This window comes from Misgurnus anguillicaudatus, chromosome 5 (genome assembly GCF_027580225.2).
Source record: "Misgurnus anguillicaudatus chromosome 5, ASM2758022v2, whole genome shotgun sequence".
NCBI classification, from domain to species: Eukaryota; Metazoa; Chordata; class Actinopteri; order Cypriniformes; family Cobitidae; genus Misgurnus; species Misgurnus anguillicaudatus.
The window spans coordinates 11,949,163-11,976,857 of NC_073341.2; the positions used below are offsets into that span (position 1 = coordinate 11,949,163).

At 37.8% G+C, this 27,695-nt stretch overlaps 1 protein-coding gene across 1 annotated transcript; it reads left to right on the top strand.

Moving 5' to 3' along the window:
- On the top strand, nucleotides 1-27,695 carry npy8br (neuropeptide Y receptor Y8b). The gene is made up of 2 exons (XM_055167552.2): nucleotides 1-234; nucleotides 24,442-27,695. The coding sequence occupies exon 2, from the start codon at nucleotides 24,679-24,681 to the stop codon at nucleotides 25,822-25,824; it is 1,146 nt and encodes a 381-aa protein (XP_055023527.2). The 5' UTR covers nucleotides 1-234; nucleotides 24,442-24,678; the 3' UTR covers nucleotides 25,825-27,695.

The following is a 27,695-nucleotide window of genomic DNA, read 5'->3' on the forward strand; positions in this document are numbered from 1 at the left end:
CATACACCGCTGCGTTGTGCGCGCGTCAATATCTGTAAAGCACCTCCTTCTTTCGCTGAAGAAGTCTCATCTCCTCAGATCAGCAGTTGCTCCCTCACAGGAGAGACAGCATCAGCTCCTCAAACAAGCAGTTGGTCCCTTACCGGAGAGCACAGCACACCTCCTCAAACAAGCAGTTAGTCCCTCACTGACGAGGATAAGAGCGGCGGAAGATCGGCGCCAGCAGTGAACACGGTAAGGTCGGGAAAGATGCGCTTTGTGAGGTGCTGTAGTTTGACAGATATTACTGTGTAAGAAAACTTGTGAAAACATTCAAGGTTAACTGATGGGGGTTGTTAAATAGTAAAATAGAAGTGAAAATCTTTAGACCGTATAAATTGGCGGTTCGCAATAGATTGCTTTTGGAGAGACAGAGATGTCTAAAAGATGTTTAATACTTGGGAGTCTCACTTGACGTTGGAGATGTCAGTGGTCTGTGGTTTAGATCGGATGGATTGCGCCGTAGTTTTTGGTATAATCATCATCTAGTCTATTATTAGGCTATATTCATCTCAAAGACACGTGTGTGTGCGCGCGCACGTGTGTTTGTGTGTTTTCTCTGTTTTGTGGGAGCATCATTTCTTTTGAAACATACCTAATGACGAGTTCATGACAATGGCAAAATACAGAAGGGTACGGTTTGTGCGATGCTGATATTAAGTAAGAAGTAAGGTTAGGATATTTTTGGTAAATTCCTGCCATAATAAATTATGTTCTTGCATGTTTGTGTGACACTCACGTGCATGTAGCCTACAATTGATATAAAAAATCGAAGACGTCATACATTTATTCGTGTATAATAGAGGTTTGGATATAAGTAATGTTGTTAAAGTATTTTAATAAATAATAGGGAATGATCCCTGCATGCCTTTTATATCCTGTCATTCCATGAAGACCATAGAAATTCATGTTTGTCAACCGTAATCTAACGCAATTGCACAATCTTCGCTTTTATTAGTGTATATTTTGTAAATAATCTTTTTTTACTATATATATATTTTTTAAAGATAAACGCTCTTTTATATGAGGTAGGAGCCCACATCTAACAGCGGAACGTGACACTCACACACGCGCACACAATAATTCTATACACATAATTACTTACCAATAAAAATAATATGTATGCTTTGTTTGTGGTGTTTCTATAACTTTATATATGTTTATTAAAGTTAGGTGATAAACATTACGACGTGAAATGCATTTATTTTCATGCATTGGAGAAATAGGCAAGTGTTGTTTCCTCAGAAAATTTCACACTGCTGTTACTGTACCCATTATCACCAGCTAAACAGACACAGACTTAAGCAACCAGTTATATAAAGGAACACAATGTTATAAACAAGATGTGCACCCCCCCCCAAAAAAAAAATAAGCCACCACTGCTGCAGACAGGACTATAATGTGAGCTATTTTCCCATCATTAGTGTAAAACTCCATCCAGATAAACGGTGGCAAGGACTGAGACTGATCAATTCATATTTGTTCACTTATTACTGTGATAATATTAGCCAGAGTTTCAAAGGTAGACATTAATTATGTCCCTTTTTAAATTACTTGGCGATCGATGGCTAACATTTGTCTTTTTTACATTATCTGGTATGTCTGTGATTATCTTAAAGCCTGAAAATGAGTACACTGTTTAAAATTAGGAGGCTTCTTGATGCTATAGAAGAACCTTTTATGGCTACATGGTTCCATAAGGAACCCTTAATATCTAGAGGTAATGAAAAGGTAAGAAAAAAATGAGGAGCTCAGATGCAAAATCCTTCAAAAATTAGATAATGAGATTAGCCGATTGGTCTCAGCACATATTATATGTTAATAAAATACCCAGTGGCAGGCAGGGACTTCTTTATTTGAGGGCGCTCGATGCGAAGTTCGTCCCAACATGTATGTAGCCCGTTATGTGTGTGGTTCCTTTTTTTCAATATATGTGTTCTGCACGTTCGAGAGATCCTGTGTGCATCACGTGTCTTGTCAAAATAAGTGCCTGCAGACGCGTCTAAAGGGTTTATGGTAAAAGAGACGCTCGCGTTTGCCAGATACTCGCATAATCTCATGCGTAATCAGGGTTTACTGTTTGTCTTGCGTGTATTTTGTGGTTTTGACGCGTGTGCAGCAGGCACTTATTTTGACAAAACACGTTGTGCACATGGTTTACATGATGCAACAAACACATATTTTGAAAACGCAAGCAACACAGATGACACTCAGAACACTTATTTTGTATTAGCACCCCTCGGATGAGTAGTCACGAGCCGCCACTGAAAATACCTTTGCTTCAAGTGCACTTAATCCCCACCTCAGGCCATTCAGAAATACCGCTTTGTTAGCAGAATCCGCTTATTTTTCAGCAAAGTCCTTTAGGTGCAGACAAGATTAATTGGGTGAACGACGGTGCGTGAAACTACCGTGCTTTGGTATCTTGTGAGTGCTTGGACCTAATACAACCCGAATGTGGCAGTCACATGGACTACAGCACCCCCTAATGTGTGGTTTGTTTCTTTATTCTTAAAGGGATAGTTCGGTCAAAAATTATATTAAACCCATGATTTACTCACCCCGAAGAAGGCTGAGATGCATATGTCCATCATTTTTTAGACAAACACATTTTCAGTAATTTTAGACAATGTTTTATATCTTTCAGTTAATCAAATGTGAAGTTACGGGGTCCACGTCCTTCTTGTCCAAAAAATGTGCATCTATCCTTCACAAAATAAATCTAAACCGCTGCACAATGATAAATAAAGGTCTTCTGAGGGTAATCTGCGCCGTTTTGTTGTAGAGATATCCAATTTTAAAGCTTTGTAGACAAAAATAAGTAGCTTCTGGTAATGCCGCCATCTTAGTCGCATCCGCATTCAAGATGAGAGCTTACGTAGCTTACGGAGGTTTCTCTGCTGCTCCTCTGTGCCCCCGCCCTCCAAATTTGTCATACGTCACTAAGAAAAATGCGTACACTACGCTGATACCCTCTCAGGAATACAGAGGAGTCTTAGATGGGGGCGCTAACGGAAGGTAGTTATTTTGGTTCATAAAGTTTTAAATATGGATATTTCTACAACAACAACGCACGGATTGCCCTCAGAGGACCTTTGTTTGTCATCCTGGAGCCGTTTGGATTTCTTTGGGGAGGGATGTATGCACATTTTTTGGAGTTGAGGGACGTGGACCCCGCAACTTTACTGTTTAGCAGCTGAAAGATATAAGACATTTTCTAAAACAACTGAAAATGTGCCTGTCCGAAAAATGATGGACACATGCATCTCGGACGGCCTCGCGGTGAGCAAATCATGGGTTTAATATCGTTTTTGGCCGAACTATCCCTTTAAAGGAACAGTATGTAGGATTGTGGCCAAAACTGGTATTGCAATCACAAAACTTGTGGCTAAAACTGGTACTGCAATCACACAACTGGTGGCCAATACACAACATGACAACATAAACATCAGTTGAGGGCTGCAACTCCACTTTTAAAATTACAATATCCTGGCCGGACCACTGTTGTCAGTGATATAAGTATTTGAAATGAAAATTATTTCTTAATGTCTAGTGACATATCAGGGCCATTTTATGATTAATTGATATACATTTCTTACATACTGTTCCTTTAAGCCTGGAGTATAGTCTGTTATGTACGCGCACAGACAAACATACAGCTTTGCAAAGAATAGTTAATTTATACGTGTATGCAGATGTTCGACGCATGCGCATTGCGACAAAATGCAATGCATCTCCTGGGCTACATACTATTGTTCTGTAGGTGCATGCGCGTACAGTGTATGCAGGGATTCAAAAATCGGACAATTTTTTTATCATCTTCTGAAGACGAAAATTGTGTCATGTTCACAAAAATGGACTACTTTGGCTTTTACATTGACTTTCATTATTTGCAATGTTTCTAGTTGCATCTTTAGTGATTTTGCAACTGTCTATATATTCGTGTCCAACGAAGTGGATTTCATTGAACTGGAGTTTTTTGCCAAAAAAGCTTACATGCACTTAGAGGGTTTTGCAGTGAAAAACAGTCAAAGTGACATTTGTGATAATAATGCTTTTCAATTACTACACTGTAAAAAATTTGCTGTAATTATGCAGCTGGTTGCCAGTAACTTACTGTAGAAGATAAAGACTGAAAATGTTTCATGTTCATTTAACTTTGAACAAACTATTGCCAGTAAATAACATACATGTAAAATCTACAGTATGTTACTGGCAGCTAGTTGAAATTATAGTGAAATTACTGAACCTAAACAAAAGAGCATAATAAAAATGCTAATTTACAAGAAAAAATGTCAGACACTAAGAGGGTTTTGCAATCATTTGAAATAAACTTTGTATTTTTACATATTGGTATCTACATTTATGCATTTGGCAGACACTTTTATCAAACGTAATTTACAGATTATAAGCTATACATTTTATCAGTATGTGTGTTCCTGGAATCAAACCCACAACCTATTGCACAACTAATGCAATGCTCTACCACTGAGCTACAGGTATATTGTTTCTTTGAGTTCAGAAATGAATTAATACAACGACTTGACAATCAGCTTTAATTACAAGACTTAATTAAAAGATTTAATTTAACTACAAGACTGACATGTTTAACCTAATTCTCTAGAGATTGTCATTGTTTATTTGATGCAAGGCAATGGAGAGGTGTTTGCTTTGGGTTTTAAGTGTATCAGTATCCTTACGGTGTGTGTTTGTGAGCATGCAGGAAATAATCCCAGCTATTATTCACAGCTCTTAAAGTGGAGATGGTTGATAAAGTGCAGGTGTTCACATGACCCATCTTTCATCTTTGGCGTATTCAAGTGATGGTCGCCTCTCTGATCTAAAAGCCTCCCCTATTATGGTGGATCTGGGAAAGGGAAAGAGAATTGTATTGAGCACTCAAGAAAGTATTTTGGGAATGAAAGAAAAAAAAAACTCTAAACCTTTTAAGATTTTGATAAAGTTTCTCCTTTAGTACTGTTACATGTCACAAGATGTTTGTGTAAAACAGAAAAGATCTTCAGATGTTAAACATTCTTTATGGAACCTACAATGCCCTCATATGGCATCGTAAAGCACCTTTACTTTAAGAGTGTAATGTTTACGAATGTTACACTGTATAGTAAAAGGCACAATTGATTTATGTTGAATATTTTTACCTATACCAGCTTAATATTGAAATAAATGTAATTCCCTAAATACTGTGGTGGGAACACATTTTTTGAGAGACCCAATTAGCCTGTCATTGGCAATGCTGTAAGTTTATTCACAGTTGTGTTTGGTGACACTACGGGTGCAGAAATTATAAAAGCTCACGCTGTTTTCGTCTCTTTAAATTCGCAGCAGGAGTTAAAACACAACTTTTGATGCATTTGAATGCAAATCATGATTTTCCCATTTGAACAATAAAACCATTAATGAATTTCTGTATGCACCATTCCACGTCACTGTTCATTAACTCTAATAAAACGTGCATGCTCATGAGATGTTTTTCATTTGTCCGTATCATGGTAGGATATGCCACATCTGAGAACTATCAAAGCAAGAGCTCATCTTCGAACCCCCTGCTATGACAGTGTGCACTTGCCTGTGGCGAAATCTCTCATGAATATAGGCGCTCACAGCGAAAAGCATGCTAATGTAAGGTTTATGAAGCTCAAAGCGTCACAAAATCCGCAAGTGGTGGTGTGTTTACCAAGCAAAAATGGTAAATAATAAGTGACTGATATAAAAAAAGCAGAAAATCGGGTAAATTTAAGGCGATTTATAGTCGTGCGTAGGTTCTACGTCGTAGCTACGTCGTAGGCTATCCGTAGCCTGTGCGTAGCTCTGCGTAGCCTGACGCGCACCTCACAAAAAATTTAACAGCGCGTCAGATCTACGCGGACGGCAAGCGCTGTGATTGGTCCACCAGAACCCCTCCCATCAGGTAAAAAAAACTGCGTCATAGGTATTTCCGTTTGTGACGGTGAAAACAAAGATGGGGCAAGTTGAGGAGTGATTTAACTCAAACTGCATCAAAAGTCGTTGTTTATTTACTTCAATCATTGCTGGTCTTCTCAAATTATACACAACAAGTTGCTGTTTCTTCTTCGTTTGTGGGTTAACTTGCTAAGCTTCTTCTTCTTTCACGTTTGTGCTGCTACTGTGGTTGCACGCGTGGATACTGCCTACCAGCGGTCGCGCGTGTGTTTGCACGTCGACGCGGACGACGACGCAAAAGTATAAATGAAAACCGACGCAGAACCTATGCCATCGCTGCTACGCCGTAGGACCTACGCACGACTATAACGAGCCCTTTAGACTTACCTTGCAGTTAAAGTCGCAGTAAAATTGAAACTAATCCTTTTTTGGGGGGATATTGTGGTATTTTTTACATATATACTTATCTGAGAGCGTTATTACTTAACAACAATTAATGTGCCCTCAGACTTCATGTGGTGCTGTGCTGACTTGAAGCAGTGCATGCCGGTTAAAGATTTTGTCCGACTTGAGCTGGCCCTAAAAGCACGTGACTGTGACGTACTGTATCAAAGTACCATGAGAGCTCCAAGTTCTGATGACGACACAGCTCTTTGTGATTGGTCGCCTCACTGATGACAACGATCCCGTGCGTTTCATGTTTAATCCAACCCCTTCAGTTCTACTAATGCCCTTTATAAATGATTGTTTTTGGTAAAACTCGTTAATATAACCGTAATATGTTATATTGTGTCATGTAATAAAATAAAAATGAAAGAAGCAAAAGACCAAACTCTATTGGAATTTAAGAAATGTAGGCTTATGTTTCCCGTTGTTTTGGGGCAAACAGTATTGCAGCAACTAAAATATTTAATATAAAGGGTTTCTAGTTGCAACTTTTTAAACAAATGTTTGTTTTTTGACAAAATCTAATTCACTTCATTCGCACATGGCGCACACGTCACTACGGCAAGCAGCAGGTGTTCGACTTGACAGCTCCGTCTTGAAATCTTCTAGAGCTGCAACTATCGACTATTTTTTCAACCGATTAATCTATTGATTATTTTTTCGATTAATCGGATAGTCTAATGATTTTTTATACATATATTTCACCAACAAATAATAGATGTAACATTTTCCATTAATGCCAACATTTTATTTAAGCAATTTCTCAATTAAACAAATATACAAACCAAAATGTTTAACATGAAAAATAAAGTGGCAGTGGCAAGGAAAATATAACAAATCACATTAAAACAAGTCTATAGCAGGTGGGCGGGGTCCAGAAAAAGATCAAAGAGATTAGCAAAATACCAACATGACTTCAAACAATACAAACAATTTCCGAAGTTCAGCCCTACCTTTTTTCATTTCAAAAGCCGTTTCACTCGATAAACATCACCAAGGCAAAAATAAGAAAATCGCTACTTCAGTTCATGGTGACTTTAATAAGATACTCAACAATATTTGATGTTAGCGTGTTGCTAATCTAATGGAATACTTTTCAGTACTGAATGAAATATAAATATTTTTCTATTAACATTTCTCACTTTAACATTTTGCTTTATTTTTTCACTGAGCCTCCCAGACAGCAGACGACTCTGGGCTGTCTCTTTGCATTATTAGATTTCCTTATCCATAAAGGGTAATTAAGACGCTGCCAAAATGTTGCCAAAAGATTTGGTATTTAGAAAGTAGCGTAATTGAACTGCCATTTTTAGGAAAATCCTTTTTTTGAACTATCTCTCTCTCTCTCTCTCTCTCTCTCTCTTTCTCTCTCTTGCTTTCTTTGTGAAATCAGAACAGATAACTACAACATTAAATTTTCTTTTCATATTCATCAGGATCTCCTGCAGAGCCTCTTAAATATTCATACCTGCACTTGTGTAACAATAGAAATCTTAAGCATCAGGGACCTGCTGTTTAGCTGCTCTCAAAACGACTTATGAAATTCAATTTATACAAACTTTTTTTAATGTGGAGTTCAACGTGACTGTAATGTCATTGAGTGCGTTTACATGCACACAATAAGCGAATAACTATCAAAATCTGCTTATTATAGAAAGCTGTTTTCATGCAAATCAATAAACCGGCTATGCAGAAAACTGCATTTACATGGGATTTAGAGATTTGTTGGGTTTCTCGCAGCAGTGACATCACCGCCTAAAGTACATATACACTCACCTAAAGGATTATTAGAAACACCTGTTCAATTTTTCATTAATGCAATTATCTAATCAACCAATCACATGGCAGTTGCTTCAATGCATTTATGGGTGTGGTCCTGGTCAAGACAATCACCTGAACTCCAAACTGAATGTCAGAATGGGAAAGAAAGGTGATTTAAGCAATTTGAGCGTGACATGGTTGTTGGTGCCAGACGGGCCGGTCTGAGTATTTCACAATCTGCTCAGTTACTGGAATTTTCCACGCACAACCATTTCTAGGGTTTACAAAGAATTATGTGAAAATGGAAAAACATCCAGTATGCGGCAGTCCTGTGGGCAAAAATGCCTTGTTGATGCTAGAGGTCAGAGGAGAATGAGCCGACTGATTCAAGCTGATAGAAGAGCAACTTTGACTGAAATAACCACTCGTTACAATCGAGGTATGCAGCAAAGCATTTGTGAAGCCACAACACGCAGCAGACCCCACCGGGTACCACTCATCTCCACTATAGGAAAAAGAGGCTACAATTAGCAAAAGCTCACCAAAATTGGACAGTTGAAGACTGGAAAAATGTTGCCTGGTCTGATGAGTCTCGATTTCTGTTGAGACATTCAGATGGTAGAGTCAGAATTTGGTGTAAACAGAATGAGAACATGGATCCTTGATGCCTTGTTACCACTGTGCAGGGTGGTGGTGGTGGTTATGGTGTGGGGGGTGTTTTCTTGGCACACTTTAGGCCCCGTAGTGCCAATTGGGCATCGTTTAAATGCCACGGCCTACCTGAGCATTGTTTTTAACCATGTCCATCCCTTTACTGTATGACCACCATGTATCCATCATCTGATGGTTACTTCCAGCAGGATAATGCACCATGTCACAAAGCTCGAATCATTTCAAATTGGTTTCTTGAACATGACAATGAGTTCACTGTACTAAAATTGCCCCCACAGTCACCAGATCTCAACCCAAAAGAGCTTCTTTGGGATGTGGTGGAACGGGAGCTTCGTGCCCTGGATGTGCATCCCATAAATCTCCATCAACTGCAAGATGCTATCCTATCAATATGGGCCAACATTTCTAAAGACTGCTTTTAGTACCTTGTTGAATCAATGTCACGTAGAATAAGGCAGGTCTGAAGGCGAAAGGGGTCAAACACAGTATTAGTATGGTGTTCCTAATAATCCTTTAGGTGAGTGTTGTCGGTGGGAAATCTGTCTTAAGCTATACTGTTCTCGTGTCTGCAGAACATGTAAATGTAACATGAGCTTTAATTTTCGCATTTTCTCTGAACTGCTTGAGTCTAGCGCAGACCTTTATGCGTTACTTTGCACTTACTTAAGATAAACGTTACACGTGGCGACATGCGCACATGAACAAGCCAGTTAAGGTGTTTACATGCAATACGAAATCGGGTTAATGAGCAAAAAACTACCTGATTGTTTTTTGCTTTGTTTTTTGAGTTTCTTGGCTTTCCACGCTATAAGAAAACCGTTTTATGTGTTTACATGACCCCACACGTTATCAGTTTATTAAGCATAATCGGCGTAGGACTGTGCATGTAAATGTACTAATTTACAAAACAGTGGGAGCAAGCAGTAGGATAACTAATATAGCTGAATACATATTAAAAAATTAAATAAAATTGCGTTCTTCAAAATAATTGTTGTGCCATATTAACTACACAACATATTAGTGGATAACAGAATTTTCGTTGTTAAATTACGAGACAGATACTTTAACAGACCTCAGGTTAACTGCGAGAAATGCAAATGGCAATTATCCATGTTATTTTGCCGTTTTTGTTCACCAGTTTGTTTCTATGCAGTGATACATCCGACTTGACCCTTTCGGATTGGGGATAAATAGTCTGTGCTCCACCATTCTTTCCCACGTGAGACGTGTTTACATCAAAGTGTGCGTGCACATGACACGCAGCATACAAACAGAGTAATTTTATGCAGTCAAAAGAAAAGATAATGCATCTTTTCTTCTTCACAGTAATTTGAAGTGCCCACAATAACACTTCCGTGCATTTTCACTACCATGATGTCCCGCATTACCAAACGCTGGCACGTGTCCACTTTACTATATATATTACAGAGATAAAAAATTGAGGCAGATAGACATAGGTCTTCAACAGGGGGCAATGGCCCTTGCTTCTCCTCTCTATCCATTAAAGGGTCCTTGACCTGAAAAAAGTTAAAAAACTGATTTCTTTACAGAAGTGACAGCATTTATTATCTTTAGCCTTTCGAATGGGTAGCGAATGAGATGCATGATTTTCAGGATTTTACCCTTTGTGTTTCAAGTTAATAGTGTATCAGGTACAGTTTCTCTCAGATATTGAACAAAGCATCTTCAATAGGAGAAGATTCATCTGCACTTGTTTGAGAGAATCAGTTGAACTGAGACAATAATAAGCTTTATTATGGCACAATGGACTTAGTCTCTGTGATTGATTTACTGTCACCTGTTAACCTCAATGACTCCTGGGATCAATTGTAATTACACTAGTTAAGATAGGTATTTCTGCTTGGGTGGATGTTTCTTGACTTAATCGATAAAGGTGGCTGACAGTGTGCTCAAAATTACATTGATTATGGCAGAATTCAAATGATGCTATATCCAGATTCACCGTGGGACACATTAAACATTTTAAAGGAACAATGTGGCTGTCTGGATTGCATTGATGGAGATGCTGTAAACCTTCACAGTTCACAATTTAGCACTCAGAAGCAGCCTGCAAGATGGGGTGCCAGGCAAATAGATTCAGTATTACATTTACGTATTCACTGTTACCAGATTTGCATTGTTTGCTGAATTTAGATCAGATTAGACTGCTTTCTGATTTCTCTGTTCTAGAAAATAGGAAAATTTCTCTGTTCTATTTATAGATAGAAAATAAAAAGCAACATTGTTAAACATGACGTCTACAGTCATGAATGCATTCAAATGCACAATGATCTAATGAATTATTCATTAATGGTGATTGCATCCATTATTATTATTATGGTAATGATGTAATATCTAAGGCTTTTAATATTTGCACATGATGTTAAATGTCATTTGGTTGTTTGTTTTAATGCAGAACTACACTTGAAATTCCTCCAGTCTCCTGTGTTATCAAAGCCTCGTGGGAGTCGTTGGATTTAATCAGGGTTATTTTGTCCGTCTCTTCATTTTGTGAAACTGACTGGTTTGTTTCCCAAAGAAAAACACAAAGTAATGAAATGCATAATTTGGATGAGCAGTATACTTTGGATAAAGCATCTGCCAAATGGATTAAGTTTCACTTTATAAGCACATTTTTCAATTAGAGGTGATGTCATTTATTTGATTTTAAAGGGGACATATCATGAAAATCTGACTTTTTTCATGTTTAAGTGCTATAATTGGGTTCCCAGTGCTTCTATCAACCTAGATCAACAGTAACTTAGTTTTGTAAACAATTCTCTGCAAACATGTGAAAAAAATAGGTAATTGAAAATTGGTTCCCCCTTGTGATGTCAGAAGGGGATAATTCCGCCCCTTAATCTGCACTATCCAACTACAGCACTGTTATTTAGTGCAGATATCAGCTCATTTGCATTTAAAAGGACACACCCAAAAACGTCACATTTGACTTAATTTCCTATTTACTATTTTTATGCTATTGCATGCTGCACATGATCAGATGTGCACACTACAACAGATTTAATATTTTCAATTACAAGATCATTAATTCCAAAGGAGTTCTCTATCACATGAAAATGAATTAAACAGAAACTAATACCTGTAGCTATGTTCCTATTTCTCGTAATTTGATTGGCTGTTGGTCACAGGGAAGGTGTACACAAACAACAAGATGTCAAAGATATCGGACTCTATTTTAACGATCTAAGCGCATTGTCTAAACCGCATGGTGCACGGTCTGAACGGGTTGTTCCTGTTCTCGTAATGAGTAATGGGTGTGTTTTGGGGGTAACGTGCAATAAACCAATGAGAGTCTCAGCTCCCATTTCCTTTAAAAACCAGTTGCGCTGGCGCCATGCCGATTTCCTATTTAGAAAGCGGAATTTGTAAACCGAAAAACTAAGCGGAGAAAGAAGACCACCAATTTAAGATTGATATTTTAAAATTTAATTTGTATTGAAGCTGTTATTTTTTGGTATTAAAACCTTTAAAAGTTGTTTTCTTTCAGACATGGAAGTAAAATTAACAGGCGTTTTTTAAATCATAGATCGAATAATTTCCGGATCAGCAAAACTGGGGCTGGGAAAATAAAATAAGAACAAATAAAGAAATGATGAGCATATAAAAATAGAAAAGAACAAAGTTACAAATAAAGTAAGATCAAACAGTAGTATTTAGGTACATAAATAGAATTAAATAAACATTAACACTGTCTTCTTAATTATATAAATTAAATATAATTCATCTTTTTAAAGGTGCAATTTGCAGCCTTTACTGACGTAAAACCACATGACAACAATGGTCGAGTTCAAAAAAAAAAAAAAGGCAGCCAAGGAAGCGGCTGGTGCACAAATTTAGTGTAAATAAACGTATATTTTCACAATTACTCTGTACCGTCTGCCGCTGGTTGTGTCAGCAAAGACAGCTCCCGTAAGCGTACAGGCCAACCAAACGACCCAAGAAGAGTTTGGAACAAAACGAGAGAGGATTAATTTGTTGTTGCATTATCTGGATGGAGAGAGCTTCACGACAACATTTAACTAGACCGAGATTCTGATCCTGCTTGTGTTTTACGCGATGGGTGAGTTGTTTTGATTCGTAACCCTTCAAAAAACGTATGCTATTATATTGATCACAACATTAGTGTGTATATTGTAATCAGCGCGTCTTCCCGCGGACGATATGCACATCAAAAGGTATTGTACAGCAATATAAATGGTCATTTTAAGACACTTCAAAATAAGATTTGTACTGTCAAGTTGTACTGTAAATTGAAAACTTAATTCTATGCTGTGTTAACCATCGAATTTGGACTAATAGTGTAACATCTATGACTAACAATTTCGTTTTGAACATCACATATAAACTTACATAATGAAATAAACGATGTCATCAAACGCAACATTTATAAGACTTGATTACCTTATCCTTCAACGTGATTTCTCGTTCGCGTCTGATTGATGGCCATCAGCGGTTGTGATAAAGACTACAAATCCCATAATTCCACGCTGCTTCAGAGCATCATTAAACAACAACATTGTTATTGATTTGATCTGGCGCCATCTAGCGGCGCATAAATACAAATTGCATCTTTAAAGATACAGAAGTGATTTTCCTTTGTTTTCTGTTGTTCAATTAATATAAATGACAGAAACACAAGCAGATAAGAACTGCTACTTTCAGAAACAAAGATCTGATTTCTTTCTGAACTGTTTGCACTTACTTTAGTGTGTGCGTCCATTTGAGTATGTGTGTGTGTCATTGTCTGTGCGCACACACAACAGCTTACTTTAACATCTTGCGCTCAAATTGTTTAAAATCGCTTGCATGTTCACATTTGCAAGGTTTAAAAAACACATGCAAAAGTTAACTTTCTATAAATAGTTATTTCTGAATGATGCGTATTTGAGTGATTAGTATTAAGAGACTATCATTTATTATCATTTATGTGTGATTTCTTCTGCTTTCCCAATAAAATATTTTGTGTTTCTTTTGACTTGTTGGACCCCCCTAATTTATATTTTTGTGCTTTATGGGGGGTCCCTCAAGGCTTATAGCAGGTCCGGGACCACCCCAGACCCCCCTCAATTCGAACACTGCTTCTAATGTCTCATAATCGGTCCTCATTTATGTCCAAGAGACTCAATAATAATCTTTTACATTTAAATCCTTTGATTTTTCATATTTTAAAATGATTATGTGCTGCTGTCCATCCATGTTTGTGATAAGCAAACACGCATTGTTGTCTTGTTTATAGGCGCATATTACTAACAAACTGTTTAAATAACAAAATCAATATTGCCCCATTGACTTTAGACCAGGTTTTTGTTGGTCAATGGCGTAGTCTATTTTAGTAGCCTCAAAATAGCAATGCACCTGAACACACCTTGTTTTCATGGAAATGATAATTGCGCCGGGTTGACATTAGCAAAAGACACTTGCATTGCGCATTGCACTGCATTGCGCTGAATGATAGAGCCCATCAAGTTGGTTTAAAGTCTTTTGTACAGTCTGGGATTTGGACTATAGCTGCAAACTATACATCAACTCAGAACATTAAAGGCGACGAAATGTTGATCTCATGTTGTGTGATTATTTTGAATTGGGTGACAACAGTCCCTTTCACACATACTGTACAGTCTTTACTGGTAATTTACTGGTAAATTGCAGTTAACATGTCATGTGTGAACCGAACCTTTCTGGTAAATCAGTTTTCAATGACCAGATCATTTGTTCCAAATGAATTCTCTCTCAAATGTAAATGAATTCAACAGAAACTCACACCTGTAGCTATATGTGCCCTTTTCTCGCAATTTGATTGGCTGTTGCTCACAGGGAAGGTGTACACATGACAAGATTTCAAGGATATCAAGTTGATTTAAAGTCTTTTGTACAGTCTGTGATTTGGAATATTTACCAGTAAAAAAAGTTTCAGAATGCAGCGGCAAGAGTGGTCTTCAATGAGCCAAAGAGGGCACACATCACTCCTCTCTTTGTCAAGTTACACTGGCTCCCTATAGCAGCTTGCATCAAATTCAAAGATCTGCTTCTGGCCTTTAAAACCACCACTGGGTCAGCACCCCCTTACCTTTACTTGCTTATAGTTCCTTACGTACCCTCTTGATCCCTGCGCTCTATCACCGAGCGATGGCTTGTGGTGCCGTCTCAAAAAGGGAATAAAACATTAGCGAGTACCTTCTCTGGAGCTGTTGCACAACTGTGGAATGATCTGCCGGTCGCGACACGATCTGCTGACTCTGTAGCTGTCTTTAAGAATCGGCTAAAACCCATCTCTTCCGCCAACACCTCACTTCCTAATATAGGACTTACTATCTTTCTCTTTTCCTTTTTTCTTGGTCTCTATCTGTACATTCTTACCAAAAAAATAACCCATGGCTATGTATACTGTGTTAGACTTTTCCAGTGCACTTATGTATGTTCTTGTTTTACTACAATTGCTTCTACTATTTACCTTATTTTTAAGTCGCTTTGGACAAAAGCGTCTGCTAATTGACGAAATGTAAATGTAATGTAAATGTTAAATCAGCTTTCTCTCTGAGTTTACCGGTATTTTGATACTGATATAATGTCTTACTGGTTAAAAAACTGAACGTCACTTTAAAAAGCTCACATAACACGCTGTTTCTGCATTTCTGATGTTAATCTGGAGTACCTATAGAGTAGTATTACATCCTTTATATCTCTGAAGAGTCTTTAGTTTAAACAGATTTATAAAAGAAAGATTAGCTTTACAGATTCTTTCCAATAACGTACGAAAAAATGAAGAGGGAGGAGTTATACCGCGGGAGGAGCAAGTACGAGTCATGCAACACTATACAACACTGTTTAAAGGACAAGTTGGGTATTTTACACTTAAAGCCCTGTTTTCAGATTGTTTATGATGAAATAAAATGGTTTTGACTGAAATTTCGACATATGCGGCTGCCTCAAGAATTTTCAGGTGTTTGTTTCACCTCCCACCTTTACAATGGGTTTAATGGTGCACTGGAACAATCCTTCCTAAAATGCATTAAACTTTTGTTTACAAAGACGTGAAACTCACCGAGTGGTCAGGGGTGTTCACTGATATGCTCACACAAAAATCGCTGCAAAAGATGCTTTACAACAGGTGTTTTACCATTTGTTGTAAACTTGTGGATCTATTTTTCCAAACGCCTCACGCCCGTACATTTTTCCGTTGAGAGCTCGAATAATAAATACTCCAGCCCAGTTGGTGGCGATAATCTTTTGCAGCAATTTTTGTGTGAGCATATTAGTGAACACCCCTGACGACTCCCTGAGTTTCACGTCTTTGTAAATGAAAGTTTAATGCATTTTAGGAAGGATTGTCCCAGTGCACCTATACACCCATTATAGAGGTGGGAGGTGATACAAGAAACACTTGAAAATTCTCGGGCCAGCATCATATGTCCAAATTTCAGTCAAAACCCTTCTATTTCATCATAAACAATCTGAAAACAGGGCTTTAAGTGTAAAATACCGAACTTGTCCTTTAACTTATGATTCACTACATGTTCGTGTCATTTATATAATATGCACGCGCCTATTTCCAACATGACCCGGTTGGGACTTTTCAATGAAATCCACTGCATCAAACACACACGCAAAACTCTGCTGCTACCCCGGATAATAAACTATATCCATTGTTTTCATAAGGCTGTATTTCTTCTCCTTACATCCAAAAACACACTTCTTTCGTGCCATTGTTGAGTTTTGAAATTAAACAAAGCTGTCGCGTGATGTGATATTTGCAAGTTCTAGCGTCTCCCGCTGATTGACGGGTGGGCGGGGTTTTCCGTGGAAAGTGCCCATAAAAAGAGTTGGACCTGTAATCGAAAAAAACTTTCAGAAACTTGTACGAACCCTGGCGAAGTGCATTCGGCACAGAAATACTCTAATAAGCAAACTGCTTTTTGACACTTTGTCTACGTTTAGCATGAGGAAACAACTCTATAACTTATGCATGAAATACCATTGAACCACCCCTTTAAGTTGAATTACAGTAAATAGTAATTACAGTACTGAACAAAATTTTCCCATAATCCTTTGCTATTATATACATGTTTTACAGTTTTTAACTGTAAATATTACAGATATTACAAAGATCTGTTACAATGTATATGTGATATAACAAGAATGCACATATAGGGCTCTATGTTAAAAGCGCAAAGTGAAGCGCAGTGTGAAGCGCAAAGCGCAAGTGACATTGTGGGCGGATCTTGGGCGCTGTTGCTATTTCCCGGCGGGAGAAATAACTCTGGCGCCAGGCGCAAATCAATATAGGGTTGGTCTGAAGTAGGTTCATTATTCATAGGTGTGGTTTGGGTGTAACGTCAAATAAACCAATCAGAACATCATCCAACATTCCCAAGTGCGCAAGTTCCATGGCGGGTTGCTATTATTATGACGGATTTAACAGGCGCACGCCAGGAGCGGTTCACAGCAGAGTAGACCGAAATTCTTGTAAGAGCAGTCAAAGACAGAGAAGTTGTTTTGTATAGGGATGGGAGAAACCCGCCCAAATCAGCGTCGGTTAAACAGGCGTGAGAGGAAATAGCCACAATTGTCTCATCAGCTGGCACCCCCATCGTTGCGCCAAGCGCTACAATGATATCAGGAGACGGGGGAATCCCAAGCTTGCCAGCATAAATCGGGCACGCCATGTAACGGGAGGTGGATCTGCCTCTACACATGACCTGACGCCAGCTGAAGACATCGCTGCGTCCACTCTCACCGCTGAAAGTGTTGAAGGGTTTGGGGGCTTTGAAATTGGCACCCAAGAAACGCAAGCAGTCCAACCCCAAAGTACACTTACAAATCAAGTTCACATACATTAAGGTTTCTTATGGAAACATTTTAATTATTATTTATTTACATAAAATAAACGTAATACAGCCACACAACAAACTTATGAAAATATTTTAATCCTTATTTGCATGAGAATTTTTTAACGCAGCCACACAATAAATAAAAACTATCACCACAATGATTTCCCTTATCTCATGTGTTAATATTTTTTATTGTAACAATTTATGATTTGCAAAATTAACTGTTGCGTCTGTGTAGATTAGATAAGCAAAGTGTGTGCGCGTTGTGCACGCTATAGGTTATGGTCAAGCATGCGCCCTTAAAATAGCATAATGAACCACGCGCAACGCGTGGTCAGTGGCGCAATTGTTTTTTGAAACTGCGAAATAGCATCAGGGATGGTTTGCACCGGAACACGCCTCCTTTTTTGCGATGAACCGCCCAGGGAGCGCAAGTTCATTCCCTAGTTTGCCGACATGCGTCTGTGGAGGGAAAAACCTCGCTGTGCGCCGGTGCAAAATACGAATGATACATGTGTCACTGACAAAGTCAATTGCGCTGGGTGGAAGATAGGGCCCATAGACTTTTTCAATTTATGTCATTATGTCATTCAGTACTGATTTGGGATTTTTGTCTGATACTGATTTCCAGTAATTACTTTTATTTACCATTACATTTACACAAGTAAACTATTATATGCACACAAAAAATATACTTTTTTATATTCATAAAATGCTTATTTTTGTTTACAATGCCGCTCAGTCATCCCATGATTAAATAAGTGTGATACAGTAATTAGTTAAAAGCTAAAATTAAAACATTGCCACATGAGAGGAGGGCTGTCAATTGATTATTCAGCCAAGCAATATCACACAATTATCTGGCCTGAGAAAAATGATAAGTTGACACTCAAAAAAACAATATGTGTGTGTGTGTGTGTGTGTGCGTGCGTGCGTGTATGCGTGTGTTTAAACCATCTTTTCTTTTTGTCTATCAACAATCGCATCAGAACTGGCGGCCAGGGACTTCTCTTCCGAGGGGCATGAATTCAAAAGGATCAAAAGGGTTTATAATTAAAGAGACGCTCACGTTCACAAAATACTGTGCCCTCTGAAAAAAGAAGTCACTGGCTGCCACTAAACTGCATGTCTCCTATATTGCCTAAATTGCCTTTTATGGAGACTGCACTGGCACTGGTTCTGTTGCTAAGATAGCAATTAATCTTAAAGCAAGATAATAAAATTAAATTTGACAGACAATTAAGATTCATGCCACAACATGTTGACAATTAACACTAAAACAACAGCATTTCCCAATGGTGCAGTAGATGATCATTAAGAGCCTCCTAAAGCCCAAAGTACTGTAGCATAAAACCAAACACTCCAGTCAAAACAGCAGCCAAGTGTACAATTTGTTTAAAGTTAAATGTGACAAAAGCAGTTACATCAAAGTCAAAGATCGTTGTTAATCAAGCGTATGTTTTCTTGTTGTTTCTTGATATTATGCTTTATGTTATGTGCCACGAGAGATAAGCACTCTGTTGTGCTTTTCCTTATTTCACTTAGAGCTGGGTGGTATATCGGGTTTATATCTGTAGTTTTTTCCAATGGCAGGAATGGGACAATACCATCTATATATCGATATGGTCTGATATGAGCCTCCTTGTTTACAACAGAAGCTCTAATGTGCACTGAGGTCAGACGAAAGCTTTCCAACCAGCTCGCATGTTGTGCAGCTGTATATTTTTAAACAGGAAGGAAAAGCCTGTATCTTTTTTTATTGTCATCATAAGCTGTTGTGATAAAGCCGATAGTGATGAGGATTGAGGCTTTGGGATTTTCTTTGAAGGAAATACTGAAATATTTATTGTACGTATATCGGCATTCATTCCAGAAAACATCAGTATCGCACAGCCATATTTCCACTTGAATATTTTTGAACAGTACACTTTTTTATTTTAATGCGAGTTCCTGCAGCAGGGTAAATATCATGCACAATTTTTCTGTTTTTGGGGACACCATTGGCAGTTCTGGGTCACTTTGTGCCTTCGTTCTTGTTATAAACGTTAGACCACATTACAGAGGTTTTTTTTAGCTGATAATGGGACTAAGATAATGTTTCTTTTTTCAATAAATCATTGAACTTGACAGCTATGATTACCATTCATTTAAGAGACGACATGCAGATAACTCTTATTGTATAACAAAATAATCTGCGGAGTAGTTGAAGGTAACATGCTTTGACATACAGTTTTTTTATTTACTTTTTGAAGTTGCCTTAAAGCAATATACTGACTGGCCTTTAATCGGTATCGGCACATGCAAGCAATTTTTCCCACTATTTGACATTGACTGATTGTTTAAAAACACTCAATGATCAGGGCAGATTAAATCAAAAGGGGCAAAAAAATTCATCAGATCTGATGTTGTGTCATTATTTTCAATTGGATGACAATGACAGCAGAATTTCAGTTTGTAGGCTCTGCACTTTTTTTTTAGGATTTCACAACATAACAATTTGAAACAAGGAGTAAAAAAGCAAAACTATCGATATATAATTCGTTATAGGTAGATATGATTGGATATCAGACATTTTGTATCTGTGCATCCCTACTATAAGTTGAATAACAGCAGATAGTAATTAAAGTCCCATAATCCTTTGCTATTATAGTGTATACATGTTTTACAGTTTTTTGCTGTACATATTACAATTATTTAAATTACAAAAATCTGTTACAGTGTATGTCAGTCGCGTAGCTATGGTCCACCCACCTGTCAGCTAGGCCCACCCACCTGCCTATCCAGTAAAGCCTATTAGTTATCCTAAAGAGTAAATTATGTTGCATTTATCACTATACTTGACCTATAAAATAAATCTATTTTTTAAACTCTTGTTTGCTTTTATAATAAGGAATAAGTTAATTTTGTAAATAGTAGTGCAATAAATAGCGCATTTCGAACAGCCTCCTGGCCCCTCCTACACCCCACATCATAGTAATTAACACCCAGTTTAAGGCTGACACGTAAGGAATAATGAGAGCTGCGCTGCTTCATTGTCTTAGAATGAAGGTCACGAAGACCTTCGGTGAGAAGACTTTAGTACAGCTTGATGGTGCACCCTTTAACATAACCGTTGAGGTTTCTGAACCTGAGGTGTTGGTTCAGCAGCTAAAAAAAGAAAAGTCTTTGCAGATAACATTTGCGCCCATGAGCCTTCTGGTCTGAAAACGAGGTGTGTTCAGGCGCATTGTTGGTGCTTTGCTATTTTGAGGCAAATAAAATAGACTAGCCTACGCCATGACCAACTAAAACCTGCCAATGGAGAAATATTGCTTTTGTTATTTAATGAGCGCATACGCGCCTATAAACGGCAACGCGCACTTGCGCCTATAAACGGCAACATGCATTTGCTTATCACATGGATGCGCAGCAGCACACAAACGTTTAAAATATGAAAAATCAAAGGATTAAAATGATAAAATGTTTTAAAGATTATTATTGAGTGTCTTGGACATAAATGAGGACCGATTATGAGACGTTAGAAGGCGTAAAAACCTGCTTCACCTGCAGCCTGGTAAGTAATTAAATGTTTTGCTTTAAACAAATGCAAATATTGCATTTATTTAGAATTTTTTTAATGCTACCCAAAGATTTATTATATATGATGACTTTGTACCTGTGTATATGATGAGATGAGAACCGTTTTTATGTTATGCTTAAATTTCAAAACACCCACAGCGCTGTTCTGGTGCTGAAATTGCGTTTATAAATTATTTATTGTTACAAATAAACTATTTTTAAAGTACAAACCTTTTCTTGCATATTTGTAAATTATTCTTTGAGATTACTGATCATGTAGGCTATCCATACATTTACAATAATTAAAAGCCTGCTATTTTTACTTCCATGACTGAAAGAAAACGACTTTTAAAGGTTTAAATGAAGAATTTCGTTGCAAAACGAGAGAACTCCGTTTTTTACATTTTTGTCAAATTATTATTATGTTATCATGTTATTATTTTGTTTTATAGTGCTACTTAGCTGTATTTTTTAAGTTATGAAGGTTTAAATCAAAACAAACCAACCGCAGTTGAATCGATATTAATTGGAATGCACAACCAAAAAACAAGATTTCTTTTGCAACGAAACTTTTCAAATACCAACAAATTAAGCTACTATTTAAAGTATTTTTAAAGTAGGCCTAAAGCTTTTCTTGCATATTTGTAAACTATTCTTTGAGATAACACGGATCATCTGGGCTATCAATACATTTACAGCAATTAAAAGCCTGCTATTTTTACTTGAATGATCATGACTGAAAGAAAACGACTTTTAAAGGTTTTAATACCAAAGAATAACAATTTCATTACAAATAAAAACAACGCAATTTTTTAATATCAATCTTAAACTGGTGGTCTTCTTCCTCTGCTCAGTTTTTTAGTTTACAAATTCTGCCAAAATATGGAATCGGGATGGCGCAAGGCAAGCGCAACTGGCTTGTAAAGGAGATGAGACTCTTATTGGTTTATTGCACATTGCGCTTAGATTGTTAAAATAGGGCCCATACAGGCTTTTGTTCTTATTAAACGGTGATATATTGAAATTGATGTAGTTGTGTGTTTGTATATTTTGATAACAGATGCTTTTTTGGTTAAGGCCCACCTGATTTTCTCTGGGCTCACCCACATTGTGAATCCTGGCTACGCTAGTGGTGTATGTGTTCCTGACATTGGGATGTCTTAAAAATGAGCAAATAAAATATTTCAAATCAATATTTAATATCCCTATAATGTACAGGTAGTAAGTTGTGATCGCGAAATAAGACCCTTCAGTGTGATACACATAGTCACATATTCATAATCCCACAAGTAATTTATCACTTTAAAAATTCAATGTTGCAATTAATTTTAAATTTTATTCAAAAGTTCAAAGTTAAATAAACTTTCTTGATTAGTGAGGAGTTGCTATAAATGATAAAAATTAAGTTGTAATAACTTAAAGGAACACGCCAACTTTTTGGGACTTTAGCGTATTCACCGTATTCACCAGAGTTAGATAAGTCCATACATACTGTACCCTTTTCATCTCTGTGCGTTATTTTGTCACTTATTGGGAGCAGCATGAACACCCACAGACCAGACATCCATGGTTCACGGGCCGCATTGTCTAAAAGCATACGGCGCACTGTCTAAATGGGCGTGTCCGATGCCATTTTGCTAATTTAACAACGGGAAAAATGGTTTGTGTCAGTCGAAAAGGATTGTATCCATTCTAGTAATGAGTAATGGGTGTGTTTTGGGCGTAACGTGCAATAAACCAAGGAGAGTCTTATCTCTCATCCCCTTAAAAAGCAGTTGCGCTGGCGCTATGTCTAATCCCTATTTAGATGACGGACTTTGTAAACTGAAAAACTAAGCGGAGGAAGAAGACCACCAGTTTAAGAATAATGTAAAAAAAAATTGTATTGTTTTCATTTTTATTGAAAATTTTAAGTTTTTGGATTACAAATTTTAAAAGCCATTTTCTTTCAGTCATAGAAGTAAAAATAGCAGGCTTTTAATTGCTGTAAATGTATTGATATCCTAAATAATCATTGTAATCTCATAAAATAATTTGCAAATATGCAAGAAAAGGTACTATAAAAATACTTTATTTGTAACACAGAAAGTTTCAGCACTGGGACAGCGCCATATGGGATTTTTTAAAAGCATTACTTAAAATGTTTCTCATCTCAGGATATCCACAGGTACAGAGTCATCATATACAATATATCTGTGGGGTAGCTTTAAAAAAAAAAATTAAAAATAGATGCATTTGTTTAAAGCACAGCATTTATTTACTTACCAGGCTGCAGGTGAAGCAGCTCTTTACGCCTTCTAACGTCTCATAATCAGTCCTCATTTATGTCCAAGAGACTCAATAATAATCTTTTACATTTCAATCCTTTAATCTTTTTATATTTGAAAAGCGTTTTTGTGCTGCTGAGCATTCATATGTGATAAGCAAACCTGCGTTGTCGTCCCGTTTATATAGCGCATATATTTTTAACGCACTCTTTAAATAACAAAAAACACATTGCGTAGTCTCTTTTAGTTGACTTAAAATAGCAACGCGCCAACAATGCGCCTGAACAAACCTTGTTTTCAGACCAGAACGCTCATGGGCGCAAACATGGGCGCAAATGCATTTGTTATTTAAACAACGTGGCGCTAAACGTGAAAATTATAATTGCGCCGGGTCGAAACTAGCAAAATACACTTGCGTCGCGCTTTTCGCTGCATTGCACCGGGTGTAAGATAGAGCCCCACATCACATGTCTCATTCAAGAGGGGAAAAACTTTGCAGTACAAAGTGAATAAAATTACCAAAATAACCAACATAAACAACTGTTTTAAATCAGAATTAAGGCACGTTTTCGGTACTGTAGACATAGTAGTAAATCGTTACGCTAATTCGTAAAGGAACACAAACTTCATAAGCAACACAATGTTTCATCAAAGTTAGGGTTAATGATTTGTTGAATATTTTTTTGTCATACACCTTTCACAGATGACATATATTTTAAAAAATATATTTAAACAACTTAACATAATGATTGCTATCAGGATGTGAGGAGACTTTTAACCAGCATAACTAAAAATGTTTCTGGATCAAATCAGATACCCTGCCTTATGTATAAATGCATTTATATGTATGCATACGATTTAATTCAATCGGCTTGATGTTTCCGAATGATGTGTTTTACTAAAGATCTTTATTTTTCTCTCTGCAGGTTTTACAGGTTCAACAGTTCTGAACCACATGAGAAAACGCTATGAGACACCTTGAGAACAAATAAAAATTGCTTTTGTGGAAAAGAATCTTATATTGGACAATCCTTTGCCTCCTCGCCTCCCTGGAGTTTAATTGCAAAACCCAGCAAGACTTCCTCAAATCAACCAACACACTTTCAAAGAGAAACTGCAGCAAGCCAGAAATAAATAACAGTCTGTTTGCTCTCAGCTGACTAATGGCGATGCATAGCGCTTATCTTAACAACACCTCTAAGGCTTCACTTTGGGACGAGGATGATTGTGCGCCATCCCTCAGCAGCACCACTTTTCTCATCGTGGCCTACAGCGCAATGCTAGCGGTGGGCTTGGTGGGCAACACTTGTTTGGTTTTGGTTATCACACGACAGAAAGAGATGCGTAACGTGACCAACATCTTCATTGTGAACCTCTCGTGCTCTGATATCCTGGTTTGCCTCGTGTGTTTACCAGTCACCATTATCTACACGCTGATGGATCGATGGATTTTGGGCGAAACTTTGTGCAAGGTGACGCCGTTCGTCCAGTGTACGTCTGTGACGGTTTCCATCCTCTCGATGGTTCTCATCGCCCTGGAGAGACATCAACTCATCATCCACCCGACCGGATGGAAACCAGTCGTCAGACACTCTTACCTGGCCGTAGCGCTTATCTGGATAGTGGCGAGTTTTATCTCCCTTCCTTTTCTTTCGTTTCAAATCCTCACGATATCTCCCCTGCACAACCTCAGCCTACCGTTCAACCCCTTCAGCAATCAATTCATCTGTATCGAGCAATGGCCGACGGGAGGTTATCGGCTAGTTTATACCACCTCGCTACTGCTGTTCCAATACTGCCTACCGTTGGCACTCATTGTAGTCTGTTACTTCCGAATATTCCTGCGCCTGAGTCGGCGCAAAGACATTGTTGAAAGGACCCGAGGTGAACGGCAGAAAAAGGCCAAAGGTTCGAAGCGAATCAACGCCATGTTAGCCTCAATCGTAGCGGCGTTCACGCTGTGCTGGTTGCCGCTAAATGTCTTTAATACAGTTTTCGATTGGAACCACGAGGCAATGGCGACGTGCCAGCATGACACTATTTTCTCAGCTTGCCACCTCACTGCCATGGCGTCGACGTGCGTTAACCCTGTGATCTACGGATTTTTGAACAATAACTTTCAGAAGGAGCTTAAATCATTGCTTTACCGATGCCGCTGCTGCGGGTCGCCCGAGAGTTACGAAAGCTTTCCTTTGTCCACTGTCAGCACAGGCGCTACAAAGGGGTCTATCCTTAGCAATGGCTCTGTTTGTATCAACACCTATCAACCACACAAGAAAAACAGTTTCGAACAGAAAGAGATTGTTTAAACAGTGCTGAATAGACTATAATGCAATGTATATATGACAGCAGCATCCCGCTTCAAAAGACTGAATCCCAATTTGGAGCAAAGAAGTCCTTAAACACATTAAAGACAAGTTTAGTCTGACCGGGCTTTGCCGAAGAGGACCAATTTCCAATTAACCTTTCTGTAAATGTATATTATTGACTTTGATGAATATTCAACTTGTTGGCCTATGTCGGTAAGTATTCTCAGTATTGATGCACAGAGTGATTCTTCATGAGATATGTTGAAATATGTACAAAGTAGTTAAAGGTCTTCTATTGTTATCTTTGTTCAGATTAGGCCTGTGTAAAAATATGAGACATAGTGGTAGCAACAAAAATTGACTGTTGTGGTTTACTATTAAGGTACGGGCAGAACTAGCACTGTGTGTATAATATGTAGTTTTATAATACAGTTACATTTATAATGTAGTTAACTGAACCTGGTTTGTATAAGTTTTACGTTCTTGCAACATTTCAAACTAATATGTAATGCTATGCTACGTAATTTATGCTGAATGTTAAAGCTGCAATCTGTAACTTTTGCCCCACAAAATTGCAGGTTGCTTTACATCACGGCCTGGTCAACTGGCGGCCCTAATTTAAAATCAGCGTGGTTACTTTAAAGGCGCCTTTCCAGTGTACATGACAAATGACATCCAAAAAACCGTAAAGGGTGATGCGTGAGTTGATCCAAAATGAGCAGTTGTCTGTGGTCACCCGCGGTTACCCAATGTTACGAGTCATCGAAAAATATTTTTTATGATATTCCGGTTGCGGTCGGTCCGGTTGTTTGAAATAAAGATGCCAATTAACTATTTTAAACAATTACTACTATTAAAAAAAATGCGGGCCAGGAAGCGGGTCGGGTACAATATCTTTTTTTTTTTGCGGTCCGAGTTGCGGGCAGGTTAGTTGAAAACGTCGGTCGAATGTGGGTTGTTTATACATTGACCCGCGCATCACTGGTGGCAACCGTCTGCAGGTGCGTAATTTTGCTTTGGATGCATACAAAAAAACTAACTTGTGCGACAACACCACCTGTGACACACAGACAGAAAGTAATGTATTTTTGTAACACTGTGCAAGGTAAAAATGATTAATCCTTTTTTGTTTAACTTTATCAGTAACATTTGATACTTAAAGGAACAGTATGTAAGACATTTTTATCAATTAATCATAAAATGGCCCTGATATGTCACTAGACATTAAGAAATCATTTTCATTTCAAATACTTATATCATTGACAACAGTGGTCTGGCCAGGATATAGTCATTTAAAAAATGGAGTTGCAGCCCTCAATTGATGTTTATGTTGTCATTTTGTGTATTGGCCACCAGTTGTTTGATTGCAGTACCAGTTTTAGCCACAACTTTTGTGATTGCAATACCAGTTTTGGCCACAATCCTACATACTGTTCCTTTAACAAAGGGGAGGTTTCCCGGACAGGGATTAGACTAGTCCTAGACTAAAATAAATGTAAGAGCTGTCCAAACTGAAAACAACTTGCACTGACATATCTTTAAATACATCAGTGACCTTTGTTTTGCCTCAAAATGCAATGATATGTTTTTAGTAAGGCATGTCTTTTTTTTAAACTAGTTATATTTCCTAATTAAACTAAGGTCTAGTCTAATCCCTGTCTGGGAAACCACGCCAAGACGTTTAAGAGTTCTGCATTACAGTTAGTGGTATAAATAATACATATAATAGGTAAAATTAAAAAAATGTATAAAAGGTAAAAATAGGGGTAAAAATTTGGCCCGCATCATATTTACATTTTTAAAATCTTGCCCTCGAAGTAGACTAGTTGAAGACCCCTGCTTTACATACTTACGCTTGGAGGATAGTACGT